Source organism: Ascaphus truei, chromosome 14 (assembly GCF_040206685.1).
Source record: "Ascaphus truei isolate aAscTru1 chromosome 14, aAscTru1.hap1, whole genome shotgun sequence".
Classification (NCBI taxonomy): Eukaryota; Metazoa; Chordata; class Amphibia; order Anura; family Ascaphidae; genus Ascaphus; species Ascaphus truei.
In genome coordinates, this window is record NC_134496.1 from 5,382,363 (window position 1) to 5,407,773 (window position 25,411).

Consider the following 25,411-nt stretch of genomic DNA (forward strand, 5'->3'; position numbering starts at 1 on the left):
GGTGAAAGTGACTGGGTGGGTGTGTGGGTGACTGGGTGGGTGGGTGTGTGGGTGACTGGGTGGGTGGGTGTGTGGGTGACTGGGTGGGTGGGTGTGTGGGTGACTGGGTGGGTGTGTGGGTGACTGAGTGAGTGGGTGGGTGGGTGACTGAGTGAGTTGGTGGGTGACTGAGTGGATGACTGAGTGGGTGGATGACTGAGTGGGTGGATGACTGAGTGGGTGGATGACTGAGTGGGTGGATGACTGAGTGGGTGGGTGACTGAGTGGGTGGGTGACTGAGTGGGTGGGTGACTGAGTGGGTGGGTGACTGAGTGGGTGGGTGACTGAGTGAGTGGGTGGGTGACTGAGTGAGTGGGTGGGTGACTGAGTGAGTGGGTGGGTGACTGAGTGAGTGGGTGGGTGAGTGAGTGGGTGGGTGAGTGAGTGAGTGGGTGACTGGGTGAAAATGACTGGGTGACTGGGTGGGTGTGTGGGTGGGTGTGTGGGTGACTGGGTGGGTGAGTGGGTGGGTGACTGAGTGAGTGGGTGGGTGACTGAGTGAGTGGGTTACTGGGTGAAAGTGGGTGACTGGGTGAAAGTGACTGGGTGACTGGGTGGGTGTGTGGGTGACTGGGTGGGTGTGTGGGTGACTGGGTGCGTGGGTGGGAGACGATGGGTGACTTACCTTGACCCCGTGGCATCTGGCTGGAGCAGGAGGTGAGTTCGGGAAGCTGGTGGGGGGGGGGCAAGAGTGGCAGGAGGCCCGCGCCGCGCTTACCCTCCGTCTGGGAGCCGGTGCACGTGAGGAGGAGGCCCGCGCCGCGCTTCCCCTCTCCGGGAGCCGGCGCACGTGAGGGGGAGTGCAGGAGGCCCGGGCCACGCCGCGCTTCCCCTCCGTTCCTCGTTGTGAGCGAGGGGGGAGGAGCCTGGAGTTTGCTGCTGAGCAGGAGGGCCGCGCTTCCCCTCTCCGGGAGTGGCGCACGGTGAGGGTGATGGTGCGGCTGGGGATGTTGCGGAGCGTGGGGATTTGGGTGAGGTGGGGAGGGGGGAGAGAGTGAGGGGCACCGGGAGAGGAGGGGCACCGGGAGAGGAGGGGCACCGGGAGAGGAGGGGGGGGGGGTGTGGAAGGTGAGCTGCGGTCCAACTGACGGGGGAGAGTGAGGCCAAGCAACAGTGTGTGTGTGTGTGTGTGTGTGTGTGTGTGTGTGTGTGTGTGTATGTGTGTCCGCCTCAGGCCAATGAGAGGTGCGGGGGCGGATGGCCCAAGGGACCAATGAGATTTCCCCTAGGGACACAGGAAGATGCAGACAGGCATACAGTGCTTTCACAAATATATAATAAGATTCAATGACTCCATTTCCACAGGCTCAGTACCACAAGAGTGTGATGCCTATATTTAAAAAGGGAGCTAGATCACAACTGGGAAATTACAGACCTGTAAGCCTGACTTCAATAGAAGGGAAACTACTTGAAGGTTTAATACGGGATAATATTCAGGAATACCTAATGGAAAACAAAATTATTAGTAATAGTCAGTATGGATTTATGAAGGATAGATCATGCCAAACTAACCTTATTTGTTTCTTTGAGGAGGCAAGTAGGAATCTAGACCAGGGTAATGCAGTTGATGTGGTCTACTTAGACATGATGCCGTGACGTCATGAAGTAGAGCAGCTCTGTAACAGCGCCGTGCGCTCTCCCCGGCAATCCGTTTCATTGCTGTAGGGAAGAACGCGGGGCCTCTGTAACTGCTTGGGGGGTCATCAAGAGCCCGGAGGGAGGGTTCCGACTCCCTTTGGGCCTCCCTCCGAGCTGGGGCCCCTGGGTCGTGCCCGGGGGGGAAGAAAGTAACACCACTGACATAGCCACATATAGGGAGCAGAGTCACAGTCCCTGTGTTGTTTCTTGCAGAAACCCTCAGTAGAGGCCGCACGCCCATGAAGAAAGGATCGCCCCCTAGTGGCCTCTTGACGTTGCCCATATTGGATGTGAAGTGCGGCACCAAGGAGGGCAATCTGTACAAAGACAAGCTGGATGGAGGTCAGTGCATAGAAAGAGGCCAAGTTCTCCACCTCTCGCCTCCCACCTCTCTCCTCCCACCTCTCTCACGGGCCCCTACTATGCCATGAAGATGTCTTCCATTGTTGTAAATTCGCTTCCTTAAACTAAGGTTGGTAGGAGTGGAGATGCACCGACCATGAGGAATAAACCTGCTGGCTTCTCATCCATTGCGGTCTTGTTGGTGCATACAGCACTGTACATCTAACCACAATAGCAACAGTAGAATGGCACAACAGTCATCATAGAACACATTGTATTGTAAAAGCGACGTTTCGGTGTACGATCACACCTTCATCAGGACCCAACATACAGTACACCAGTGTTAGTGCCAATATATAGTGCTTACCGTACAAACCCCCGAAACATCTGCCCAAAGCCCACACCCCGCCCCCCTTCATGACATCATTTCTAAGGGCCAATGCTGGGAGCATACGCTCCACATCTTCGGATGGAGTCCCTGGACACAATACGCATAAATGGCCGAGCGTGCAGGGAACAAATCATTTAAAAAAGGAACAAATTTGCTCATTCGTACTCAAATGCTGAAAAACGCTCAAATCGCAAAGCATGGCATTGACGGGGTGAGATAAGTACAAAAAGCCAAAGGCTGTCAACTGAGAACCCTGTTCAACAATACAGATTGATGCAATAACACTATGTATTACAGCAGTGGTGCTCAACTCCAGCCCCCTCAACAGGTCAGGTTTTCAGGATATCCCTGCTTCAGCACGGTTGGCTCAATCAGTCTCTGCTTCAGCACAGTTACCTCAATCAGAGGCTCAGTCGCTGACACCTGAGTTGAAGCTGGGATATCCTGAAAACCTGACCTGTTGGGGCTGTGGGGGATCTTGAGGACTGGAGTTGAGCCCCCCTGTATTACAGCCTAAATACAGTCACAACCTTGAAAGTATACATGCAATAAAGTGATATAAATCATTTCTAACACACACAAGCATCCACTGTATCATCAGGAACAACAAATTAGTTAATTGATGGCTTGAGGTAAATTATGATACAAAGTGGCAGCAAAGGTGTGACATTAAATGATAAATACAGCAATGTCTGTAACTGGCAGTGTATGCTGGTGGGGTTACTGTTATATGCAGGTTGCAAAGCGCTTAAACGAGAACAGGGGCAACATTAACCCTTGTATTTACAGCGGGTGAGATTTATAACAGCGCTATTTGCTTGTGTTGCAAAAGAACAGAACAAAAGAACCAGGACATTTAAAGCAACCACAGCAGTTGCAAATCCAAAGAGCAGAAGCAATCTATATACAGTATGTGTCAGAAGAGCAGATTATACAAGGGGCTACTGTATGTAGGGATGTACCTGCATGTTCCAGAAATACAATCCTTCACATGTTGGAGATGTAGGAAGCAATTTCAGTGCACATATCTATGCGTGTTTTCCAATGGTATAACGTATACAGCAGGGATGCCCAAACTAAGGCGCGCCACCTGGTTCAATCAAAATAATAATAATACAATAACTCAATAAGGCCGTCTGTGGTTCTCAAAATGTCCCGGTTTGGTCAGGGAGGAGGAGAGGGGTCTGCTTCAACACTGCAGCTTCCAGGCACCAGATGGCGCTGCAGAGCCTCTCTCTAGCTCTCCCTGCTTCTCTCCACTGTGTGTATTTATAATGCACTAGCTGAGAGACCCGGCGTTGCTCGGGATGTACCCCCCTTCACAGCTGTCTGGTGGCGCCCCAGGTTCAAAGCTCCGCCCCCCCCTCCTCCTTCACAGCTGCGGTCTCCCCCCCCCCCCTGGTCCCCACATCACTGTCCCCTCCCTGGCCCCCACATCACTGTATTGTATGTATGTATGTCTTTATTTGTATAGCGCCATTAATATACATAGCGCGTCACAGCAGTAATACATATCAAATAAATAACAGATAATATAAATAACAGATCATGGGAATAAGCGCTTCAGACATAAAAGTAACATTAAGGAAGAGGAGTACCTGCCCCGAGGAGCTTACAGTCTAATTGGTAGGTGGGTAGAACGTACAGAGACAGTAGGAGGGAGTTCTGTTCCACCCCTGGCCCCTACATCACTGTCCCCCCGCCTTGCACGTCACCTAACTGTCCCCCCCCCTTGCACGTCACCTAACTCTCCCCCCCTGGACGTCACCTGACTCTCCCCCCCCTTGCACCTCACATCACTCTCCCCCCCTTGCACCTCACATGATTCCCCCCTTGCATGTCACATGACTCTCCCCCACTTGCACCTAATCACCCCCCCCTTGCAACTCACATGAGTCTCCCCCCTTGCACGTGACATCACTGTACCCTCCCTTGCACCTCACATTAGTGCCCCCCCCCTTCATGTCCCCCTGGCCCCCACCACACAGACTGTCTGCCATACACACACACACAGTGTCCCCCCCACACACACCCAGTGTCCCCCCCCCACACACACACACAGTGTCACACACACACACAGTGAGACACACACAGTGTCCCACACACACACAGTGTCACACACACACACACACACACACACACACACACACACACACACACACACACACACACACACACACACACACACACACACACACACACACACACACACACACACACACAGTGAGATACACACACACACACACAGTGTCACACACACACAGTGTCACACACACACACAGTGAGACACACACAGTGAGATACACACACACACACACACAGTGAGACACACACACACACAGTGTCACACACACACACAGTGTCACACACACACACACACACAGTGAGATACACACACACAGTGAGACACACACACACAGGAGCTCTTCTTGGGCAGCAGTACGGCCTGGATGTTGGGCAACACGCCCCCCTGCGCGATGGTCACCCACGCCCGCAAGTTTGGAGGTTAGGGCCGGTGGGGAGAGGAGGGGGGTTGGGGTAGGAAAGGCGGCGCCAGTGTCACCCCACCAGCCACCCCAGGGGACACTCAGCTACGACCACCACTGCCCTGCTCCCCCTGCTGCCATGTCCTGCAGCGCGCGGCAAGGGGTAAGTCCGGCCGCCCCAGGGGACAGTTAGCTGCGCCGCGGCCGCAATTGTCCTGCTTCCCCCCCACTGGCATCTCTAGCAGCGCCCGGCGAGAGGGAAGTGCGCACCGAGGAGTAACGGACCGGCCGCCCCAGGGTACAGTCAGCCGCGCCGCGGCCGCCACTGGCCTGTTCTCCCCCCCCATCTCGTGGTGCTGGTGGAGCAGCGCGGCACCACAATGCACGGGGTGTGTGTGTGTGGGGGGGGGGATGGCTGCTTTCTGCGGTGAAAGCAGGCGGAGAGGCAGGAAACTGTTGCTGTGATGCGTCCGTCCTCTGTAATTGTTCTGAGAGTGTGACATTTGGGTATGTGTGGTCAGCGAACCACGCAGGCCAATGAGAGGTGTGCAGGGGCGGGGCCAGGCCATGGACCAATCAGATTGGCTAGAGGCTGAGTGACAGACCGACGGACCATAAGAACAGCAAACAAGCAACGTTTTCTGCTTTATAGATATAGATGTGTGTATTTATAATGCGTGTGTGTATTCCATGCTTTATGTGCGTGTATATATTGTATACTTAGAGTTTGTAAATGTTGAATATAAATGTGAATTTATATGTGTATGTGTGTGTATTACACTAATGTTGCATGTTTGGTATGTGTGTATATTACACTAATGTTGCATGTTTGGTATGTGTGTGTATGGTATTTGTTTGTATATATCATAGGGTTACCAGGCGGCTTCTCCAAAAATACTGGACACAATAGTGAAAGGTGTGACGCACTCAATGTCTGTGGGGAGGTATGTTATTTATACATTATCATACCGTTGTGTCATTTTTTCTAAATCTTACTCCAAGTATGCACCAATTTCAGATTCTATTTCGTAAAATAATTCTGGGGAAGGGTTTGGGGATTGAGCCCTCCCAGCATTTTTTACAAATAAAAGATGAAATGGTGCAAAATACACCTCCCACGATACATATATAAAATACACCCAAGCCCCTCAATACATATAAAAATACACCCAATGTATATCTATAAAAGTGAAATGTTTGTCCGTCGCGTTGTTTGTGGTATTGTGCGTTTTCTGATTGGTTGTCAGGTGGGGTGACGTCACTGAGCATCCGCCGTCACCAGCCACAGCAACCAGCGCCAGCCCTCACATCGCCTCCTCACAGCCAGGCACCGGCTGCCTCACAACCCTGTAACACCAAAACAGTGACCGCAGCTCACTCGCCGACATCACCCACCCTCAGCTGACAGGCAACCGCCGGCTCCCCCCTCATCATCATCACCCACCTCACCCGCAGCTCACCTCCCTGCTGGCTCCCCTCCCCATCAACCCCACTCACCTGCAGTTCTCACCACCCGCGGGCCCCGTTCTCTCTCCCCTCAGCGGGGACGCCAGGAGCGCCAGGAAGGAAGGGAGGGGGTGGAGAGGGGGGGGAACACGCGCAGGGGACAGCAGGGGAAACACCGCCGGGAGGGGAAACACCGCCAGGGATGGGGGGGGGGGCAGGGGAACAAGCACCGGGGACAGGGGAGGGGAGCCGATCGCCTGGGACGTGGGGGGGAATACAGGCGGGGGGAGAGCGATGAGGGCCACAGGGGGGGGAGAGTGATGTGGGCTGCAGGGGGGAAGAGTGATGTGGGCTGCAGGGGGAGGGAAGAGTGATGTGGGCTGCAGGGGGGGGGGTGGAAAGTGATGTGGGCTGCAGGGAGGGAAATTGATGTGGGCTGCGGGGGGAGAGAGTGATGTGGGCTGCGGGGGGAGAGAGTGATGTGGGCTGCGGGGGGAGAGAGTGATGTGGGCTGTGGGGGGGAGAGTGATGTGGGCTGCGGGGGGAGAGTGATGGGGGCTGCAGGGGGGGTGGAAAGTGATGTGGGCTGCAGGGGGGGTGGAAAGGGATGTGGGCTGCGGGGGGAGAGTGATGTGGGCTGCGGGGGGAGAGAGTGATGTGTGCTGTGGGGGGGAGAGTGATGTGTGCTGCGGGGGGAGAGTGATGTGGGCTGCGGGGGGGTGAGTGATGTGGGGTGCAGGGGGGGAGAGTGATGTGATGTGGAGTGCAGGGGGTGAGAGTGATGTGGGCTGCGGGGGGAGAGTGATGTGGGGTGGAGAGGCGGAGAGTGCTGTGAAGTGAAGGGGGGTGAGAGTGATGTCTGGTGCAGGGGGTGGGGGTGCAATGATGTCAGGTGTCCCGGGGGGGAACGGAGATTAACGGGGGGGGGGAATTGAACTGGGGAGGGGAGGGGAAACAGAGGGGGAGCGGGAAAATTAACTCCCGGGCAACGCCGGGTATATCAGCTAGAATATATACTGTATAAAAATACACCAACCCCCAATACATATAAAAACACACCCCCAATATATATAAAAATACACCCCCAATACATATAATAACACACCCCCAATACATATAAAAATACACCCCAATACATATGTAGCTAGGTCCCCCATGGCTCCCCGGTCCTCCGTTTCCCCCCTCCCTTATCTCCACTGTGATGCGTCCGTCCTCTGTAATTGTTCTGAGAGTGTGACATTTGGGTATGTGTGGTCAGCGAACCACGCAGGCCAATGAGAGGTGTGCAGGGGCGGGGCCAGGCCATGGACCAATCAGATTGGCTAGAGGCTGAGTGACAGACCGACGGACCATAAGAACAGCAAACAAGCAACGTTTTCTGCTTTATAGATATAGATGTGTGTATTTATAATGCGTGTGTGTATTCCATGCTTTATGTGCGTGTATATATTGTATACTTAGAGTTTGTAAATGTTGAATATAAATGTGAATTTATATGGGTATGTGTGTGTATTACACTAATGTTGCATGTTTGGTATGTGTGTATATTACACTAATGTTGCATGTTTGGTATGTGTGTGTATGGTATTTGTTTGTATATATCATAGGGTTACCAGGCGGCTTCTCCAAAAATACTGGACACAATAGTGAAAGGTGTGACGCACTCAATGTCTGTGGGGGGGTATGTTATTTATACATTATCAGACCGTTGTGTCATTTTTTCTAAATCTTACTCCAAGTATGCACCAATTTCAGATTCTATTTCGTAAAATAATTCTGGGGAAGGGTTTGGGGATTGAGCCCTCCCAGCATTTTTTACAAATAAAAGATGAAATGGTGCAAAATACACCTCCCACGATACATATATAAAATACACCCAAGCCCCTCAATACATATAAAAATACACCCAATGTATATCTATAAAAGTGAAATGTTTGTCCGTCGCGTTGTTTGTGGTATTGTGCGTTTTCTGATTGGTTGTCAGGTGGGGTGACGTCACTGAGCATCCACCGTCACCAGCCACAGCAACCAGCGCCAGCCCTCACATCGCCTCCTCACAGCCAGGCACCGGCTGCCTCACAACCCTGTAACACCAAAACAGTGACCGCAGCTCACTCGCCGACATCACCCACCCTCAGCTGACAGGCAACCGCCGGCTCCCCCCTCATCATCATCACCCACCTCACCCGCAGCTCACCTCCCTGCTGGCTCCCCTCCCCATCAACCCCACTCACCTGCAGTTCTCACCACCCGCGGGCCCCGTTCTCTCTCCCCTCAGCGGGGACGCCAGGAGCGCCAGGAAGGAAGGGAGGGGGTGGAGAGGGGGGGGAACACGCGCAGGGGACAGCAGGGGAAACACCGCCGGGAGGGGAAACACCGCCAGGGATGGGGGGGGGGGGCAGGGGAACAAGCACCGGGGACAGGGGAGGGGAGCCGATCGCCTGGGACGTGGGGGGGAATACAGGCGGGGGGAGAGCGATGAGGGCCACAGGGGGGGGAGAGTGATGTGGGCTGCAGGGGGGAAGAGTGATGTGGGCTGCAGGGGGGGGGGAAGAGTGATGTGGGCTGCAGGGGGGGGGTGGAAAGTGATGTGGGCTGCAGGGAGGGAAATTGATGTGGGCTGCGGGGGGAGAGAGTGATGTGGGCTGCGGGGGGAGAGAGTGATGTGGGCTGCGGGGGGAGAGAGTGATGTGGGCTGTGGGGGGGAGAGTGATGTGGGCTGCGGGGGGAGAGTGATGGGGGCTGCAGGGGGGGTGGAAAGTGATGTGGGCTGCAGGGGGGGTGGAAAGGGATGTGGGCTGCGGGGGGAGAGTGATGTGGGCTGCGGGGGGAGAGAGTGATGTGGGCTGTGGGGGGGAGAGTGATGTGGGCTGCGGGGGGAGAGTGATGTGGGCTGCGGGGGGGTGAGTGATGTGGGGTGCAGGGGGGGAGAGTGATGTGATGTGGAGTGCAGGGGGTGAGAGTGATGTGGGCTGCGGGGGGAGAGTGATGTGGGGTGGAGAGGCGGAGAGTGCTGTGAAGTGAAGGGGGGTGAGAGTGATGTCTGGTGCAGGGGGTGGGGGTGCAATGATGTCAGGTGTCCCGGGGGGGAACGGAGATTAACGGGGGGGGGGAATTGAACTGGGGAGGGGAGGGGAAACAGAGGGGGAGCGGGAAAATTAACTCCCGGGCAACGCCGGGTATATCAGCTAGAATATATACTGTATAAAAATACACCCACCCCCAATACATATAAAAACACACCCCCAATATATATAAAAATACACCCCCAATACATATAATAACACACCCCCAATACATATAAAAATACACCCCAATACATATGTAGCTAGGTCCCCCATGGCTCCCCGGTCCTCCGTTTCCCCCCTCCCTTATCTCCACTGCTACGAGGGATGTGGCAGGAGGTGCGTGTGGGGGCGGGCTCGCCGGCAGCTCCCTCTGCAGGGCGCCGCCATGTCGATTGTTCATGCGCGGAGAATCGCGCATGCGTAGTATGCTAGGCGCACGTGGGGGGTGATAGGGATAGGCTCCGCAGGAACAACAAACCACAGGGTGCATAGGGGCAAGGCACCACTTGACCCACAGCAGCCAATAGGGCTTGAGGATTCTCCTTCAGGGCTAGATACATTTGGCGCGCTCAGACCAGATAGTCAGTCGGAGCTGGGACACAGACAAGGGAGGGTGTAGGTGTGCAGGGGTCAGTGACTCCTGCATTAGGCCAGACATCCCCTAGGCACAAGCTAGGCCCGACTCCCCTGGTAAGAGTGTGGCAGTGACAGGGACAGGCCCTTAGGTAGGGACACTGCCCCATTAGCTGTTTATGCCAGGGACACAGTTGCAACGTTGCGCAGAACTGGAGAGCGGTGGTCTGTGACCAGATCACCAGAACAGGAGTAAGAGACTATCTTCGTGTGGGACCCTCCAGCGGGATACCACCCCATGCGGAGGACATCGCTGGATCGGCGGATCCCATTCTTCCTCAGTTGACCCATATCTTTAAGTGCACCAACAAGTACACACACCATAGTGGCAGCGCTGACCACATACAATGGTGGGGTTGTTACTCTTGTGGACACCAGGGTGGTTGGGTGCCCGAGGGCCCCTCGGATACGGTGGACACAGTGTGGGTTACACAGTGGTGGAATAAGGCCCTGCGAGGCGAAGGGGTAGCTTAACCAGTAGTATTATTATCCGCTTAACACTGTCTATTTACATGTTCTTTAGTAAAGGTTATTATTATCATATACTGTGTGTGGATATAAGTATTGTGGTTCCTGTGAGGGGCTACTCCCACTACGTTGGGATCCCTCCCAGGTGGAGGCGCTGTACCAAGTTGTATTGTTGTATCACCCCGGGCTCCTCGTGGTGGAGGTTTGGGATCTGCGTGTGCCAACAGGTAAAGCCAGCCCCTGTAGACTCTTTAACCTAGAGGGAAAGAGGGCTACATTTGGAGGTGCTGCTAAGATCTCAGAGATCTAAGAGATCTAAGTGCCGGGAGTATCGATAGCTGTAAAGACTTTCTGCGCCGGTGCGCTTACTAGTGACGTCACCTGACTGCCACGTGACCAGCGGGTCTGTGATCGGAGCAGCGGTGAGCGTCACAGCAGCGTCTGAGCCCCGTAAGGACTGCGTGGAGTCTCCCCAGAGGTCTGACACGGAGAGAGAAGAGGAGAAATTGCTGACAAGCTGTTTTATATATACACTGTCGTGAGTAGGATTTCAATTTTGCTCCTACTGGATGGGACTTCCGCAGCCAATGTTTTGTTGTCTTGGAGGCAATTGTTTGTCTTTTAAGTAATAATTATTTTAACATAACTTTTACTAATAAACTTAAACAGTTATTTAGTTATTCTTTGTTTGTGTTTAGTATATACTGTAGGTGTTCTTGGTTGGTGTTTATTGTCATGTTTGATTGCTCTTTTTGTTTGTTTGTATGTGCTGTGAGACTTCATTCTAGATTGTCAGGAATCGGCGTTCTCCATGCTCCCCACACAGAGCACTCCCTCCCCGCAGGGAGCCCCTGGACACACAAAACAAACCTGCCTTACCGGCTTCCACGGCTCCCCGCCCCTGCCGCCATCGCGGGATCACTCCCCTCGGCGATTCCTCTGCACAGCGCCGCGCGCGCCCACGCCCTCCTGCACGCACACCTGCACCATCCACTGGCTCGGTTCACGCGCGTACATGAGTTACGGAGCACGCTCAGTCTGCACACTCTTCTTCCCGTCCCCCGGACCTCAGGCTCCGCCCCCGCACACTGCACAAGCATACTCAGGTTACCAACAAGACTCACCTGGCCTGTTATGCCTGCACCAATCTGCAGTGTCTCCCTGTAGCTCTTCCTGTCCCGCCTCTGTTCCTAATTGGACCTTCCTGCTTTATCTAGCTCCACTCTGCTCTCAGTCTTTGCTCGACATAGTCTCTGCATGGAAGTACTTCTGGATTCTCTCAGTGTTTTCACAGGTTCTGACGCAGCTCGTACGACTACCCCCTCTGGCTCTCGATCTCGGCACTCCTTGGACAACGCTCACTCTGGTAACCCCTTGAACACGGCTTGGACTACGACCTATCTCCACTCTTCACTCCCTGACTTCGGCAAGGTATCCTTCACTCTATCTCTACAACCGGTACCGGCAAGTATTGTCTACCTTACTACACCTGGCCTGACAACGCTTCATACCACACTCCGGACACGCTCCCTTTGCTGCAGGTGCGTGTATTACCACTTCCCCCTTCAGCTCAGGGGACGGGTCTGGTCTGCGGGCAGCACCGGCATAACATTATGTCGAGCCCACAAGACGCAGACCAGACCGAACTTCAGCAGTTTCTCTCCAATCTGCTTCAGCAAGAACAGGCCATGGCGGATCAAATTGTGGCACTTACACGCCAGGTCGAAGTACTCTCAGACAGGAGCTGATCCTTCTGCTTGGTCATCCGAGGCCATCTCCGCCTTCGAGACACTCAAAGAAGCCTTTATATCCGCACCTATTCTCCGTCATCCCAACATTGACGTCATCCCAACATTGAACTTCCCTTCGTCCTGGAGGTCGACGCTTCTGATTGCGACGCTGGTGCCATTCTTTCTCAGAGACCCACGCCCCAAGATAAGTTACATCCCTGTGCATATTTTTCCAAGAAATTCTCGTCTGCCGAGAGGAACTATGACGTGGGTAACAGGGAACTTTTGGCCGTGAAGATGGCTCTTCAAGAGTGGAGACACCTGCTGGAGGGGTCGAAAGAGCCGTTTACTATTCTCACGGACCACAAGAACCTTCTTTACATAGAGAACGCTCGACGCCTTGGTCCACGACAGGCTCGTTGGGCTCTTTTTTTCTCTCGATTCGATTTTCAACTTTCCTATATCCCCGGGACCAAGAAAGTTAAGGCAGACGCACTCTCCCAAATACATTCTTCTGAAGAGAGGCCAGAGGAATCTTTGGAGACTATCCTTCCACATGAGAGGATTCTCGCCACGTCTTCTTTCAAGAATCTTGACAAGATTTTGCACTCCCAGAGACGCATTCCCAGGGACTTGGTCGTTCCCGACAACAAACTCTTTGTACCTTCCAAATTTGTTCCAGAGGTCCTGTCTTGGGGTCACTCCTCTAAATCTGCAGGTCATCCAGGTTTTAAGAAGATTACTGATCTCATTCGTCGGAATTTCTGGTGGCCAAGGATGTCTCAAGATATTCTGGAGTTTACCCGCGCCTGTCCCACGTGCGCTCAAAGCAAGACTCTCCGTCAAAAGCCTCAGGGTTTTCTGTTACCCCTTCCAGTTCCTGACCGCCCCTGCTCCCACATTTCGATGGACTTCATCGTGGAGTTGCCCAGGTCCAGAGGAATGAACACTATCTTGGTGGTCGTGGACAGGTTCTCGAAGATGTCCCATTTCATTCCACTTAAAGGATTACCCACCTCCCCCGCCCTTGCTGATATCTTTACGGAGCAGATTTTCCGGATTCATGGGATCCCTTCGTCCATTGACAGAGGTTCTCAGTTCGTATCCAAATTTTGGAGAGCTTTCACGAAGAGATTGGGCATCTCTTCTTCTTTCTCTTCCGCCTATCATCCTCAGTCCAATGGACAAACGGAGAGAATCAATCAATCCCTGGAGAAGTACCTGAGATGTTTCATATCCGATTTCCAGGATGATTGGGCTCAACTCCTCTCTTGGGCAGAGTATGCCGTCAATTCTGCCAAAAATGAGTCCACCCGGGAGTCGCCCTTCTTTATAAATTATGGGTTCCACCCTCCCGGTCTTCCCATCCCCAACATTCCTTCTGGAGTACCAGCCGTAGTTGAACGCATTTCTTCCCTCCAAACCGCATGGTCCAGGATTCAGTCTACCCTTCTCAACTCCTCCCGCAGATCGAAACTACAGGCCGATCGTCGTCGTCGTTCGGCGCCCAGTTACAAACCAGGGGATTTGGTATGGCTCTCCTCTAAGAATATCCACCTCAAGGTACCATCTCCTAAACTGGCACCTAAGTTCCTGGGCCCCTTCCCTATTTGTGAACAAATCAATCCCGTGGCATTCTGGCTCCAACTACCACCCAGTATGAAGATTCCCAATGTCTTTCATGTGTCCCTCTTAAAACCATTTATCTCCAGTCACTTCTTTCCGGATCAGACTCGTAAACCGGATCCCATTACTCTACAAAATAACGAGGAATACGAGGTTCACTCTCTTTTGGATTCTCACCTATCCAGGGGTCAGCTCCAGTTCTTGGTGTAGTGGAAGGGCTTTGGCCCTGAAGAGAGATCCTGGGTACCTTCAAAGGACATTCATGCCCCGGCCCTTCTTAAGTCCTTCAGGAAAAGGTTTCCAGAGAAACCGTTCTTGGACCGTCCTGAGGCCGTTCCTGAAGAGGGGGGTACTGTCAGGAAACGGTGTTCTCCACGCTCCCCACACAGAGCACTCCCTCCCTGCAGGGAGCCCCTGGACACACAAAACAACCCTGCCTTACCGGCTTCCACGGCTCCCCGCCCCTGCCTCCATCGCGGGATCACTCCCCTCGGCGATTCCTCTGCACAGCGCCGCGCGCGCCCACGCCCTCCTGCACGCACACCTGCACCATCCACTGGCTCGGTTCACGTGCGTACACGAGTTACGGAGCACTCTCAGTCTGCACACTCTTCTTCCCGTCCCCCGGACCTCAGGCTCTGCCCCCGCATACTGCACAAGCATACTCAGATTACCAACAAGACTCACCTGGCCTGTTATGCCTGCACCAATCTGCAGTGTCTCCCTGTAGCTCTTCCTGTCCCGCCTCTGTTCCTAATTGGACCGTCCTGCTTTATCTAGCTCCACTCTGCTCTCAGTCTTTGCTCGACATAGTCTCTGCATGGAAGTACTTCTGGATTCTCCCAGTGTTTTCACAGGTTCTGACGCAGCTCGTACGACTACCCCCTCTGGCTCTCGATCTCGGCACTCCTTGGACAACGCTCACTCTGGTAACCCCTTGAACACGGCTTGGACTACGACCTATCTCCACTCTCCACTCCCTGACTTCGGCAAGGCATCCTTCACTCTATCTCTACAACCGGTACCGGCAAGTATTGTCTACCTTACTACACCTGGCCTGACAACGCTTCATACCACACTCCGGACACGCTCCCTTTGCTGCGGGTGCGTGTATTACCACTTCCCCCTTCAGCTCAGGGGACGGGTCTGGTCTGCGGGCAGCACCGGCGTAACAAAGATGATACGGATTGGTTATCAAGGACTGGACATTTGTTTGGTCAGAGTTCACCACTGGTGATTTATGGGTTTTATATTAATATAGGCGCCAGTTACACTGTATGTTATTTTTGCTCAGGTGAACGCAGCAGCAGTGTCCGGGCAATCAGCTGACCTGGATTTCAACCTTGGAGATTCAACGTAACCGGCCAAATGGAAGGACCGGCTGACGGCCAAGTTGAACGAGCGATGGGCTGTGTTCTCCACGAGTGATATGGATGTGGGTTGCAGCCGCAGTGCCCAGCCACACCATCCGGCTGAGTGACTCTACCCCCTTTCGAGAGCGTTCTCGCCGCGTCGCCCCTCGGGATGTGGATGTTGTAACGGGTGTAATACATGAGATGGAAGAAGTGGGAATCGTGACTGAATCACGGAGCCTATACGCCTCACCCATCGTAGTAGTGAGGAAGAAGAATGGTTCGGTGAGGCTGTGCGTCGATTACCGGACCCTGAATAATCGCACAGTACCGGATCAGTACACTCTTCCTCACATAGAAGAGATTCTCAATGCCTTAAATGGGAGTCAGTGGTTCAGCGTTCTGGACTTAAGATCTGGGTACTACCAAGTACCAATGAGTAAGGAGGATCAAGAAATGACTGCCTTTGTCTTTCCCCTAGGCTTCTATCAATTTACACGTATGCCTCAAGGTATCTGTGGAGCACCAGCAACATTCCAACGCCTAATGGAACAGACTATACTGGACATGAACCCTCGGGAGTGTTTAGTTTACCTGGACGATATTATCGTCTTTGGTAAGACATTGGAGGAGCATGAAGGTTGGCTACTAAAAGTACTGGATCGCCTTGGGAAAGAAGGGCTGAAGTTGTCACTCGACAAGTGCTAGTTCTGTCAAACCTTGGCGACCTACGTGGGACACATTGTGTCAGCCAAGGGAATCGCCACGGAACTGGCCAAAGTTGTTGTAAACTGGCCTCGCCCAGAAAACGTCATGGAACTACACTCGTTCCTCAGCTTCTGTGGGTACTACCGTCGCTTTGTGGAGGGGTACTACCGTAGAGCCAAGCCCCTCAACAACCTCCTGAAGATATACCCCGAAGATACAGGGCAAAAAGCCACCATGGCCCGACAGCCGTTTGGTGATAAGTGGATGCATGAATGTGAACGGGCCTTCCTGGGCCTGACAGAAGCGCTGGTTCTTGCCTATGCTGACCCTGAACAGCCCTACATCCTGCATGAGGATGTCAGTCTCAATGGACTGGGTGCCACCCTGCATCAGAAACACCCAGAGGAACTCCAGCCCGTGGCCTATGTCAGCTGTAGTCCGTATGTAGCAATCTGACGCGTCTCTAACAGGCTCTAAGAGTATGGAACAAGATGCAAAGACAACTGTCAGTTGGGGATTAATTAATTGCAGCGTTCCTTTAATCCCCCCCTGACAGTTGTCTTTGCATCTTTTTCCATAGCCTCTGAATAATGAAAACAGAATATAGATAGAGAGTAGATACTCTTATGTTCCTAAAGTCCATGGTTCAATGGGGTAATATGGTTGGAATATGCTCAGTTCTATAGAGAAAGTTAGACCTTACATTATTAAGATCGCCTTATAATAAATTTATATAGATGGGGACAGATACCTGAATATGCTCTATCAAAATATTCTCCTCTAGGTATTAAGCACATGACTTCCAGATACCCCTTAGCTTTATGTCTGTCACAAATTCTACCTGGCTAAGAACTGAATTGCTTTTATCCCAGTGTCTGACAAGAGATTTTATAAGTTCATCTTGCAGTTAGCTGTATATATGTGAGTGTGGACAATATTTTATTATGTCAATTTATATTTATTGGTTTTAGATTTTATTACGTAACATCTGATTATTTCATATGAGTATTTTTAATTTAATGTAATACTGGGAGCTTCAATCAGATTTTAACTATATCTGAGTGATTCTAATATTAAGTGGACATGTGTATCTATGGCTTACAAGATTTCACAAACCACAACATTGAAATCCACAACAATTGATAAAGTGTTTTCAATAAGAATATACAAGCTAGATGCTTAGAGGTCAATACACAAACAATATGTATAAAGATTATAATTGAAGGCTGGTTGCAAATTGTAAGTAATTAAGTATGCAGTATAAATATGTTGTACCCACCCCCCAATGCCACACCACTGAGGAAGCCGTTTGGTGACCGTTTTTGGACATTTGGAGCCACCGTACCCTTAGGGAGCATCATTCTGCCCAATCAGATTTCCAAGATAGACGGATACACGCGCATGCGTAAACCAGGTCCTGATCGGAAGACGAGACACATGAGAGGGCTCCAGACTGCGCGCAAGCCTGGAGGAACCTCCACATGCTGTGAACTGCTGTTTGAACGCTGAGACGGCAACCATGAAGGAGTCCTAGGAGTAAGGAGAAAGGTGGAGATTGTACCTGAAGGCATACGCTGGGAATATACTCATTGAGCCTTTTTTATTGGACGTTTGTGAGTAGAACTTTTAACCTGTCTGTTTATCTTTAATAAAACGTTATTATGCTATGTTCTCCTCCTCTCCATTTTTAAGATACATCAGGAGGTAACATGGAGAAGTGTACATATCAAGAAGCAGGCACAGGCAAGTGTCAAGATCTGTAATCTGTTTCACTAGCTCTTTCTGTCAATCACACCGCTTGTCTGGGATTTGCCCTTCCTATGTTTTCTGTTTTTTCCACATATACCCTGGAGAGGAAGATCATTGAGACCACGACGCGCCAGAGGACATTGTTTTCTTTATCCTAGTTTTACCTAGCGCTTTACAGAGACATTTTGCAGACACGGGTCCCTGCCCCGTGGAGCTTACAATCTATGTTTTTGGTGCCAGAGGCACAAGGAGATAAAGTGACCTGCCCAAGGTCACAAGGAGCCGACACCAGGAATTGAACCCCCTGCTTCAAACTCAGTGCCAGTCAGTGTCTTTATTCACTGAGCCGCTCCTTCTCCCAGGTTCCCCTGCTTCACACTCAGTGCCAGTCAGTGTCTTTACTCACTAAGCCGCTCCTTCTCCCAGGTTCCCCTGCTTCAAACTCAGTGCCAGTCAGTGTCTGTACTCACTGAGCCGCTCCCTCTCCCAGGTTCCCCTGCTTCACACTCAGTGCCAGTCAGTGTCTTTACTCACTTAGCCGCTCCTTCTCCCAGGATCCCCTGCTTCACACTCAGTTCCAGTCAGTGTCTTTACTCACTTAGCCGCTCCTTCTCCCAGGTTCCCCTGCTTCAAACTCAGTGCCAGTCAGTGTCTTTACTCACTGAGCCGCTCCTTCTCCCAGGCTTCCCTGCTTCACACTCAGTGCCAGTCAATGTCTTTACTCACTGAGCCGCTCCTTCTCCCAGGTTCCCCTGCTTCACACTCAGTGCCAGTCAGTGTCTTTACTCACTGAGCCGCTCCTTCTCCCAGGTTCCCCTGCTTCACACTCAGTGTCAGTCAGTGTCGTTACTCACTGAGCCGCTCTTTCTCCCAGGTTCCCCTGCTTCACACTCAGTGCCAGTCAGTGTCTGTACTCACTGAGCCGCTCCTTCTCCCAGGTTCCCCTGCTTCACACTCAGTGCCAGTCAGTGTCTTTACTCACTGAGCCGCTCCTTCTCCCAGGTTCCCCTGCTTCACACTCAGTGCCAGTCAGTGTCTGTACTCACTGAGCCGCTCCTTCTCCCAGGATCCCCTGCTTCACACTCAGTGCCAGTCAGTGTCTGTACTCACTGAGCCGCTCCTTCTCCCAGGATCCCCTGCTTCACACTCAGTGCCAGTCAGTGTCTGTACTCACTGAGCCGCTCCTTCTCCCAGGTTCCCCTGCTTCACACTCAGTGCCAGTCAGTGTCTTTACTCACTGAGCCGCTCCTTCTTCTTTTGTCTATCCGAGCCTTGGAACTTTAATTAATAAGTGCCCCAGCATAAGCTCATTGAGGGAGATTTATCATGGCATATTTGAATCAAAATGGACTCAAATTGCATCATTTTTATCTTGTGTCTCTGTGCATCAGTGTATACGGGTCTTGGATCAAAGGGTTGCACTGTGTGTGTGCCACCTTGTAATTTGTGGCATGTCAGTAGGCGGGGTGAGGGAGGAGATACATGACAGATTTTAATGACATGGATCAAACTCTGCGTCACTTTTGTACCTTGTATTTGCGACAAAAAAATCTGCAAGGTTTCAGATGGCAGAAACTTTTCTGGCTAACGGTTTGCGTCGCATGTAGGAAACACTTTCTTGCATTTGACGGAGGTAGCAAGGAAGAGAAAACTGAGCACTAAATCCACCCTGGTAGAGCCAGAAAAAGTACAAGGATGCGTTCCCAAATAAAAGTTTATTTAATGGATCAAGAACAGATACACACCAACGCATTTCAGACTATAACCAGTCCTTTATCAAGGTGAATAAAATACTTACCCCCTTGGAGTGTTATTTATGTGAACTGTGAACTATTCCACACCAATCGCCGACACTTCCGCATGTGTCACGTGATCGGGACATCAAGCGTCATCGCGTGCTGACGCGTCACACCACGTATGCGGAACCGGACTGAAAATACAGGGAAATCAGTAAGGGAACGAGTGGAACACAAGCCATGTCCACGAGCACCAATGGCTGGCTCCTATGCACTAACCAATCAGGAAATCGCAATACATCAATGGCTGTGACGTCATCACGTCACGTTAGCCGATGATGACTGGGAATTGAATTGAAAAAACTTTATTATGTTAACACACTCCCGGGGGCAATATCAGGGCACAAGATACATTCAATGATTAAAAACAAAACACTAAATCGTGAACGGATACACATTAAGAAAACAATGAGGGGACTTCCGGTAACGTCACCCGGCATGGACGGGTAAAAGAGGAGCTCCTAAGACCCGCGAGTGAAACTACGCAAAAACCCACTCCTTCACCCAAAATTCCGGACCAAAACTTGCCCCCCCGGAAAGCTAAATAGCACGGCAATGTCCAAAACAAAAAAAACGAACAACCAGGGAGTTTCCAAGTACTTCTCGCCATCTCAACAGGCGAAAGAGAGCACTATGGATTCCCAAGATGGCGACGGACCGCATGGCGCTACCTCGCAACCCAGGAAAAAGACCCTGCCGAAGGAGCGCCCCTCAGCAAGCCCGGAACACACCATAACCCGGTCATATCTGGAGGAACTATTGGCAGGAATGTCAGCCACCCTCCAAGCCTCATTTCAAACAGAACTTCGAACTGCAGTGAGCGACATAAGGAAAGAAATCTCAGGGCTAACTGAAAAAACTACCACCCTAGAGAACAAGCTCACCGAATCTCTGCAAAAACAGAGTGAAGCGGAAGAAGAGATCAGCCGCCTGGGAGAGGAGATCACCCTTCTCAAAGAAGGAATGGAGGAACAAGAAAATCGCGACCGGCGACAGAACATTCGCGTCCGGAACGTGCCAGAGACTGTCACACAAGAACAACTCCAACCTTACCTCCTGGAGCTCTTCAACCTGGTGTGCGGGGAGCTGGAGGAAAAAGAGCTCGAAATGGACAGGGCTCATCGTGCCCTAGGACCTAAGTCTGACGACCCAAGGCGGAGAAGGGATATAATAATAAAAATGCACAAATACACATCCAAAGAAAAGATCATCACAGCCTGTCGAGACATGGGAGAAATAACTTTTCAAAATGAGACCCTCCAAGTCTATAACGACCTCTCAAAGGCAACAAGAGACCGCAGGCGAGATCTAAAACCGTTAACTAACCTGCTCCGTGAGAAAGGAATTCAATACAGATGGGGCTTTCCTTTCAGACTCACGGTCAACAAAAATGGAAAGTTCCTATCTATGAAATATCCTGCGGACATGGCCCCCTTCGCGAGAGCGCTGGGTCTAACCCCACCACAAGCATGGCTAGCAACCAACTCGTCCGCCGAGGAAGCATCAGGAGACCCCCCCCCGGACATCCGAGAGGATTGCGGCCCAGCACCCCAGGGACAAATAGCAACCGCCGCAGCACCCAAACAAATCCCCCTGCATGGACCTGAAGGAGAGAAGGCGCCTCTACTTACCTTTAAAAACACCTCATCGGACAGGAGCTACACCAGAGAGTGAGCCGCCGACCTTCCTTGTAAGCCGACGCGGGACATCGCCCTCCACGTTGAGTCACGAGCCGCTTACACCTGCGATGGCTCCAGAGAAGATCCCGTCCGCCAGCTGAAAACCTTTAAAAACACCTCATCGGACCGGAGCCACACCGGAGAGTGAGCCGCCAACCTTCCTGGTAAGCTGACGCAGGACATCGCCCTCCACGCTGAGTCACGAGCCGCCTACTCCCGCGATGGCTCCAGAGAAGATCCCATCCGCCGGCTGAAAATCCTGGCTCCCGCCCGACTCAACCCTATGTAGCGGGATCGTTGATCTCCCACCTCCAGAGCATATGAGGAATCTGGACCCCGGTCTTGCATCCACCCGCCCCGACCTCCAGCTTTTCGGTCCTGCCGCAGCTGTGATCTCCCTCCCCCTCCTCCCACCGGTTACCCCGGTCCCGCGAAGAGAACACCCGATTCATGGGGGGGGGGGGGTCGCTGCCGGCGTCCAGCCCACCCACTAGCGGATCTCAGGACCCGTTGCTACAGGGAATTTCCCAATTTATGAGACCACAGTGAACTGTGGCCCCGGGGGGCCAGATCACCCAGACCGAACTAGGGGACTCAAAGTTATAAGTTAAAGTTGGTGTTCCGGAGGCCGTGAGTAGAATAACAAACTGTTATATTTTAAATGATATCTCGCTTCCCCCCCCCCCCTCTTCCTCAACCCAGACACGCAACCCCCTCCCTCCCCCCCTCCTCACATATACCACCCCCTCACCCCCCCACACACCCCCTCCCCCCCCAACCCCTCCTCACCCTCTCCCCTACTTCGTATTCCCCCACCCTCCATAACTTAGGATCAGAGCGCAAGGGACTGACATAAATGCGCCCACTGATCATTAAAATGTTTAAAACCCACTATTACTGCAAGATTGTACACTGAATGTATATCGTACACCATGAAGAAGTGACCTGAGCTCCCCCCCTCTTCCCCCCCCTCTCTCCCCCCCCCAACCCTTTTCCTCCACACCCCCTCCTCCCCCCCCCCCTCACACTATGGGTAGCAATCCCACATATAACCCCACACATATACTAAGCAAATCAGAAAAGCATGTAGAGGAAGCAAACGAGCAAGAGAAAGCTGAAATTATTTCCACAGGCTGCTAATCTGGTTACAACATATCAACAGTACAAAACTACACACCAAATGTATAACAAAAAGCCTGAAATGCCCAGAGTGCTTGAAACATGACTGTGATCCTTTTTACTCCCCATCCCCTCCCCCCCCTCCCCTCCCCCTGTCTACCCTCTCTCATGCCACCCCCCCCCCCCCCCTCCCTCATCTCGTATACATCTGTTAGCAATCCTGCCCATAGCCTCACCGGTGTACTATGCTAGGGGGTAAAGCCCTCAGATGAAACACATGGACGAGGAAAGACTGAACATAGTCTCCCAGGTTACCAAACTGTTAATAATATACTGAGAGCTCAGAAGTACAAATAATATGTATAAACAAAAGGTTTGAAATGTGTGAAGGGATCAAGTTGGAAATGTGACCCACCTGTCCTGCACCCCCCCCTAACCTGCCCTTCCCCTCCCTCAACCTCCCCCCCCTCCCCCCCCCTCCCCTCCCCTTCCCCCCCTCCCCCCCTCCTCTCCCCCCCTCTCCCCCCTCCCCCCCCTCAACCTCTCCCCCCTCCCCCCTCCTTTCCCCCCCCCCTCTCCCCCCCACCTAGCAAACCCACCTAAAACCCTACCTAAATGCAAAAATAATGAGCAAAAATAATCAGAGGAAGCGAATATACAAAAGAAAGTTGAAGTTATTTTTTCTGTTTACCGAACGGTTCACAATATATTTACAGCACAGAGACGCACAATAACTGTATCACAAAAGACGTAAAATGTTTAAAATGTTTGAATTGCACCTATGCACCCCCCCTACCCCCCCCCCACAATCTCCCCCCCTCCCCCTCCCCCACTTCTCCTAGCTTGCACCTCCCCCCACTCCCCCCCTAGCTTGCCCCCCCCCTCCCTCCCTCCCTTTCCCCCCCCCCCCTATCCTATCACCTTTTCTAGCAAATTTACCTAGAATCCCACCTAAATGCGTAGCTAATGAGGAAAAACATTCAGAGGAAACAAATATACAAAAGAAAGTTGAAGCTATTTTTTCTGGTTATCAAAGTGCTCACAATATATTTACAGCGCAGAGTTGCACACCAGCTGTACCACAAAAGATGCAAAATGTTTGATATGTTTGAAATACGCCTATGTTTTCTCTAAATCCCCCCCCCTCCCAACCCCTCCCCCCTCCCCCCCCCCCACTCTCGGACTAAGAGTTTATGTTAAAGGAAAGTAGACGATACTGTACAAGAAAAGGAAAAGAGGGTTAAGTAATTCTATAGAGGGTCTGGACCCCTCTGACGTCCAACGGTTGACGAACCCAGAACCACCCCCGAAGGGCTCTTTTAGCCCAAATGCCGGTCGTTCTTAGGACTGGCGATAATTTGTTAAGGTCTTTTGTAGGCCTTGCTACTATCTATCTCTATCTGCTGACCCTGTCCCAGCAGATCTCTGCCCCTCCCTCACCTATCCCTGCCCACGCCCCCCCTCCTCAGCTCAAAGTATTTATTCGAACCAAAAAAAGCACTCAACCTCTATGCCCACAGAAATATAAACCAGGCTCAGATCTACTGGATCATGGCCCCCCAAGTGGGAAAGGTGAGGCCTCATGGTATTATCTATAAAAGAACCCAAATGGCTAGCCAAACCACAATTAAATTAACCTCACTCAACGTAAAAGGCCTCCAGAACAACAGAAAAAGGAGACTAGCACTCCAAGATATGAAAAGGTCAGGGGGAGACATTATATTCCTACAGGAGACCCACTTCACATCACAAGACCCCCCAAATTTATTCAAAAAAGTGTTCCCAATGTGCTTTTTCGCATCGTTTAGTAGTAAGAAAAGGGGTGTGGCTGTCCTAATCAGACAGGGCACCCCATTCAATCATACCAAAACAACTGCGGACCCAGAGGGTAGATTCCTAGTGGTATATGGCTCCCTAGCGGGCTCAGTAATCGCTCTGATCAATGTATACGCCCCAAACGAGAACCAAATAGAATTCTTAAAAAATGTTCTCGAGGGCGTTGACCCGGGATATCTGTCATCGATGATAGTGGGAGGAGACATGGAACTAAACCCTACCGAGGACAGATCAACCACAATGGGACCCCCCCGTACAACCCCCTCCCAGATCATAGGGAAAAGGTTTAGGGGAATTCTGAGCGAGTTCTCACTGGTGGACATATGGAGAACCCAACATCAGGGCCAAAGAGACTATACTTTTTACTCAGCACCTCACCAGACCTACTCTCGAATAGACCACTTTCTGGCCACTAAAAATGTGTTGGCGGCAACTACCGACTCTGATATAGGACCAATCACGTGGTCTGATCACGCCCCGATTACTTTAACTTTGGCAACCCCCTTTGAAAAAACAATAAATTACTCATGGAGGCTAAATGATTCATTACTCAACCATCCTGAGATAGAAAGGGAGATCAGATCCGCTATTCGAGACTACTTTCTTTTTAACTCAGGATCCGTATCCTCACCAGCAATCCTATGGGAAGCCCATAAGGCAACCATCAGAGGGAAATTCATTTCCATCGCGTCCCACAGGAAAAAAGCCCGCCAAAAACTAATAAAGGAGCTCACGGATAATATCAAAACAATAGAGCAAACCCACAAAGCTAACCCCTCAAAAAAAATATATAAAACATTGACAACAGCCAGAGCAAAACTTAGACAGATCCAGCTGGAGGATGTTGAGAAGGCCCTCAAATGGACCAACCAACAATACTATGACAAAGGGAACAAGGCAGACAGACTCGTGGCCACTAAATTAAGAGGGGTACATAAAAGGTCCCAAATCACGGCGATCAAGAGCAGGTCTGGTGAGATACAACATAGTGACAGCAAAGTAGCAGCCGAATTTACAAAATTCTACACCGAACTCTATAACTTAAGATCCAAAAATGGCCGTCCTGAACCGATAGCATCCGAATTAATAGCGCAATATTTAGACAAATGTCAGCTCCCCATATTAACGGAGGAGGAAAACACAGTCCTCAACGCTGAGATTTCAAAAGAGGAACTGGAAGAGGCAGTCAAATCACTAAAAATTACTAAGTCTCCTGGCCCTGACGGTTTCACCAATGTCTACTACAAGAGATTCTTGCCAGCACTATCCACGCATCTTTTAAAAATATTTAACGATTTTATGGAA

General features: G+C 51.6%; 1 protein-coding gene across 6 annotated transcripts in view; it reads left to right on the forward strand.

Annotated features, from left to right (window-relative positions):
* LOC142465569 (uncharacterized) overlaps positions 1 to 25,411 on the forward strand; it is a 117,848-nt gene that overhangs the window by 42,238 nt on the left and 50,199 nt on the right. For all 6 annotated transcript variants that reach the window (XR_012787926.1, XM_075569578.1, XM_075569582.1 and 3 more), the window contains one exon: positions 1,891 to 2,019. Coding sequence is in view for 5 of the 6 variants with exons in the window: in XM_075569578.1 (XP_075425693.1) it covers positions 1,891 to 2,019 (129 nt within the window). In the remaining variant the exon portion in view is untranslated. The remainder of the gene's footprint in view (positions 1 to 1,890; positions 2,020 to 25,411) is intronic.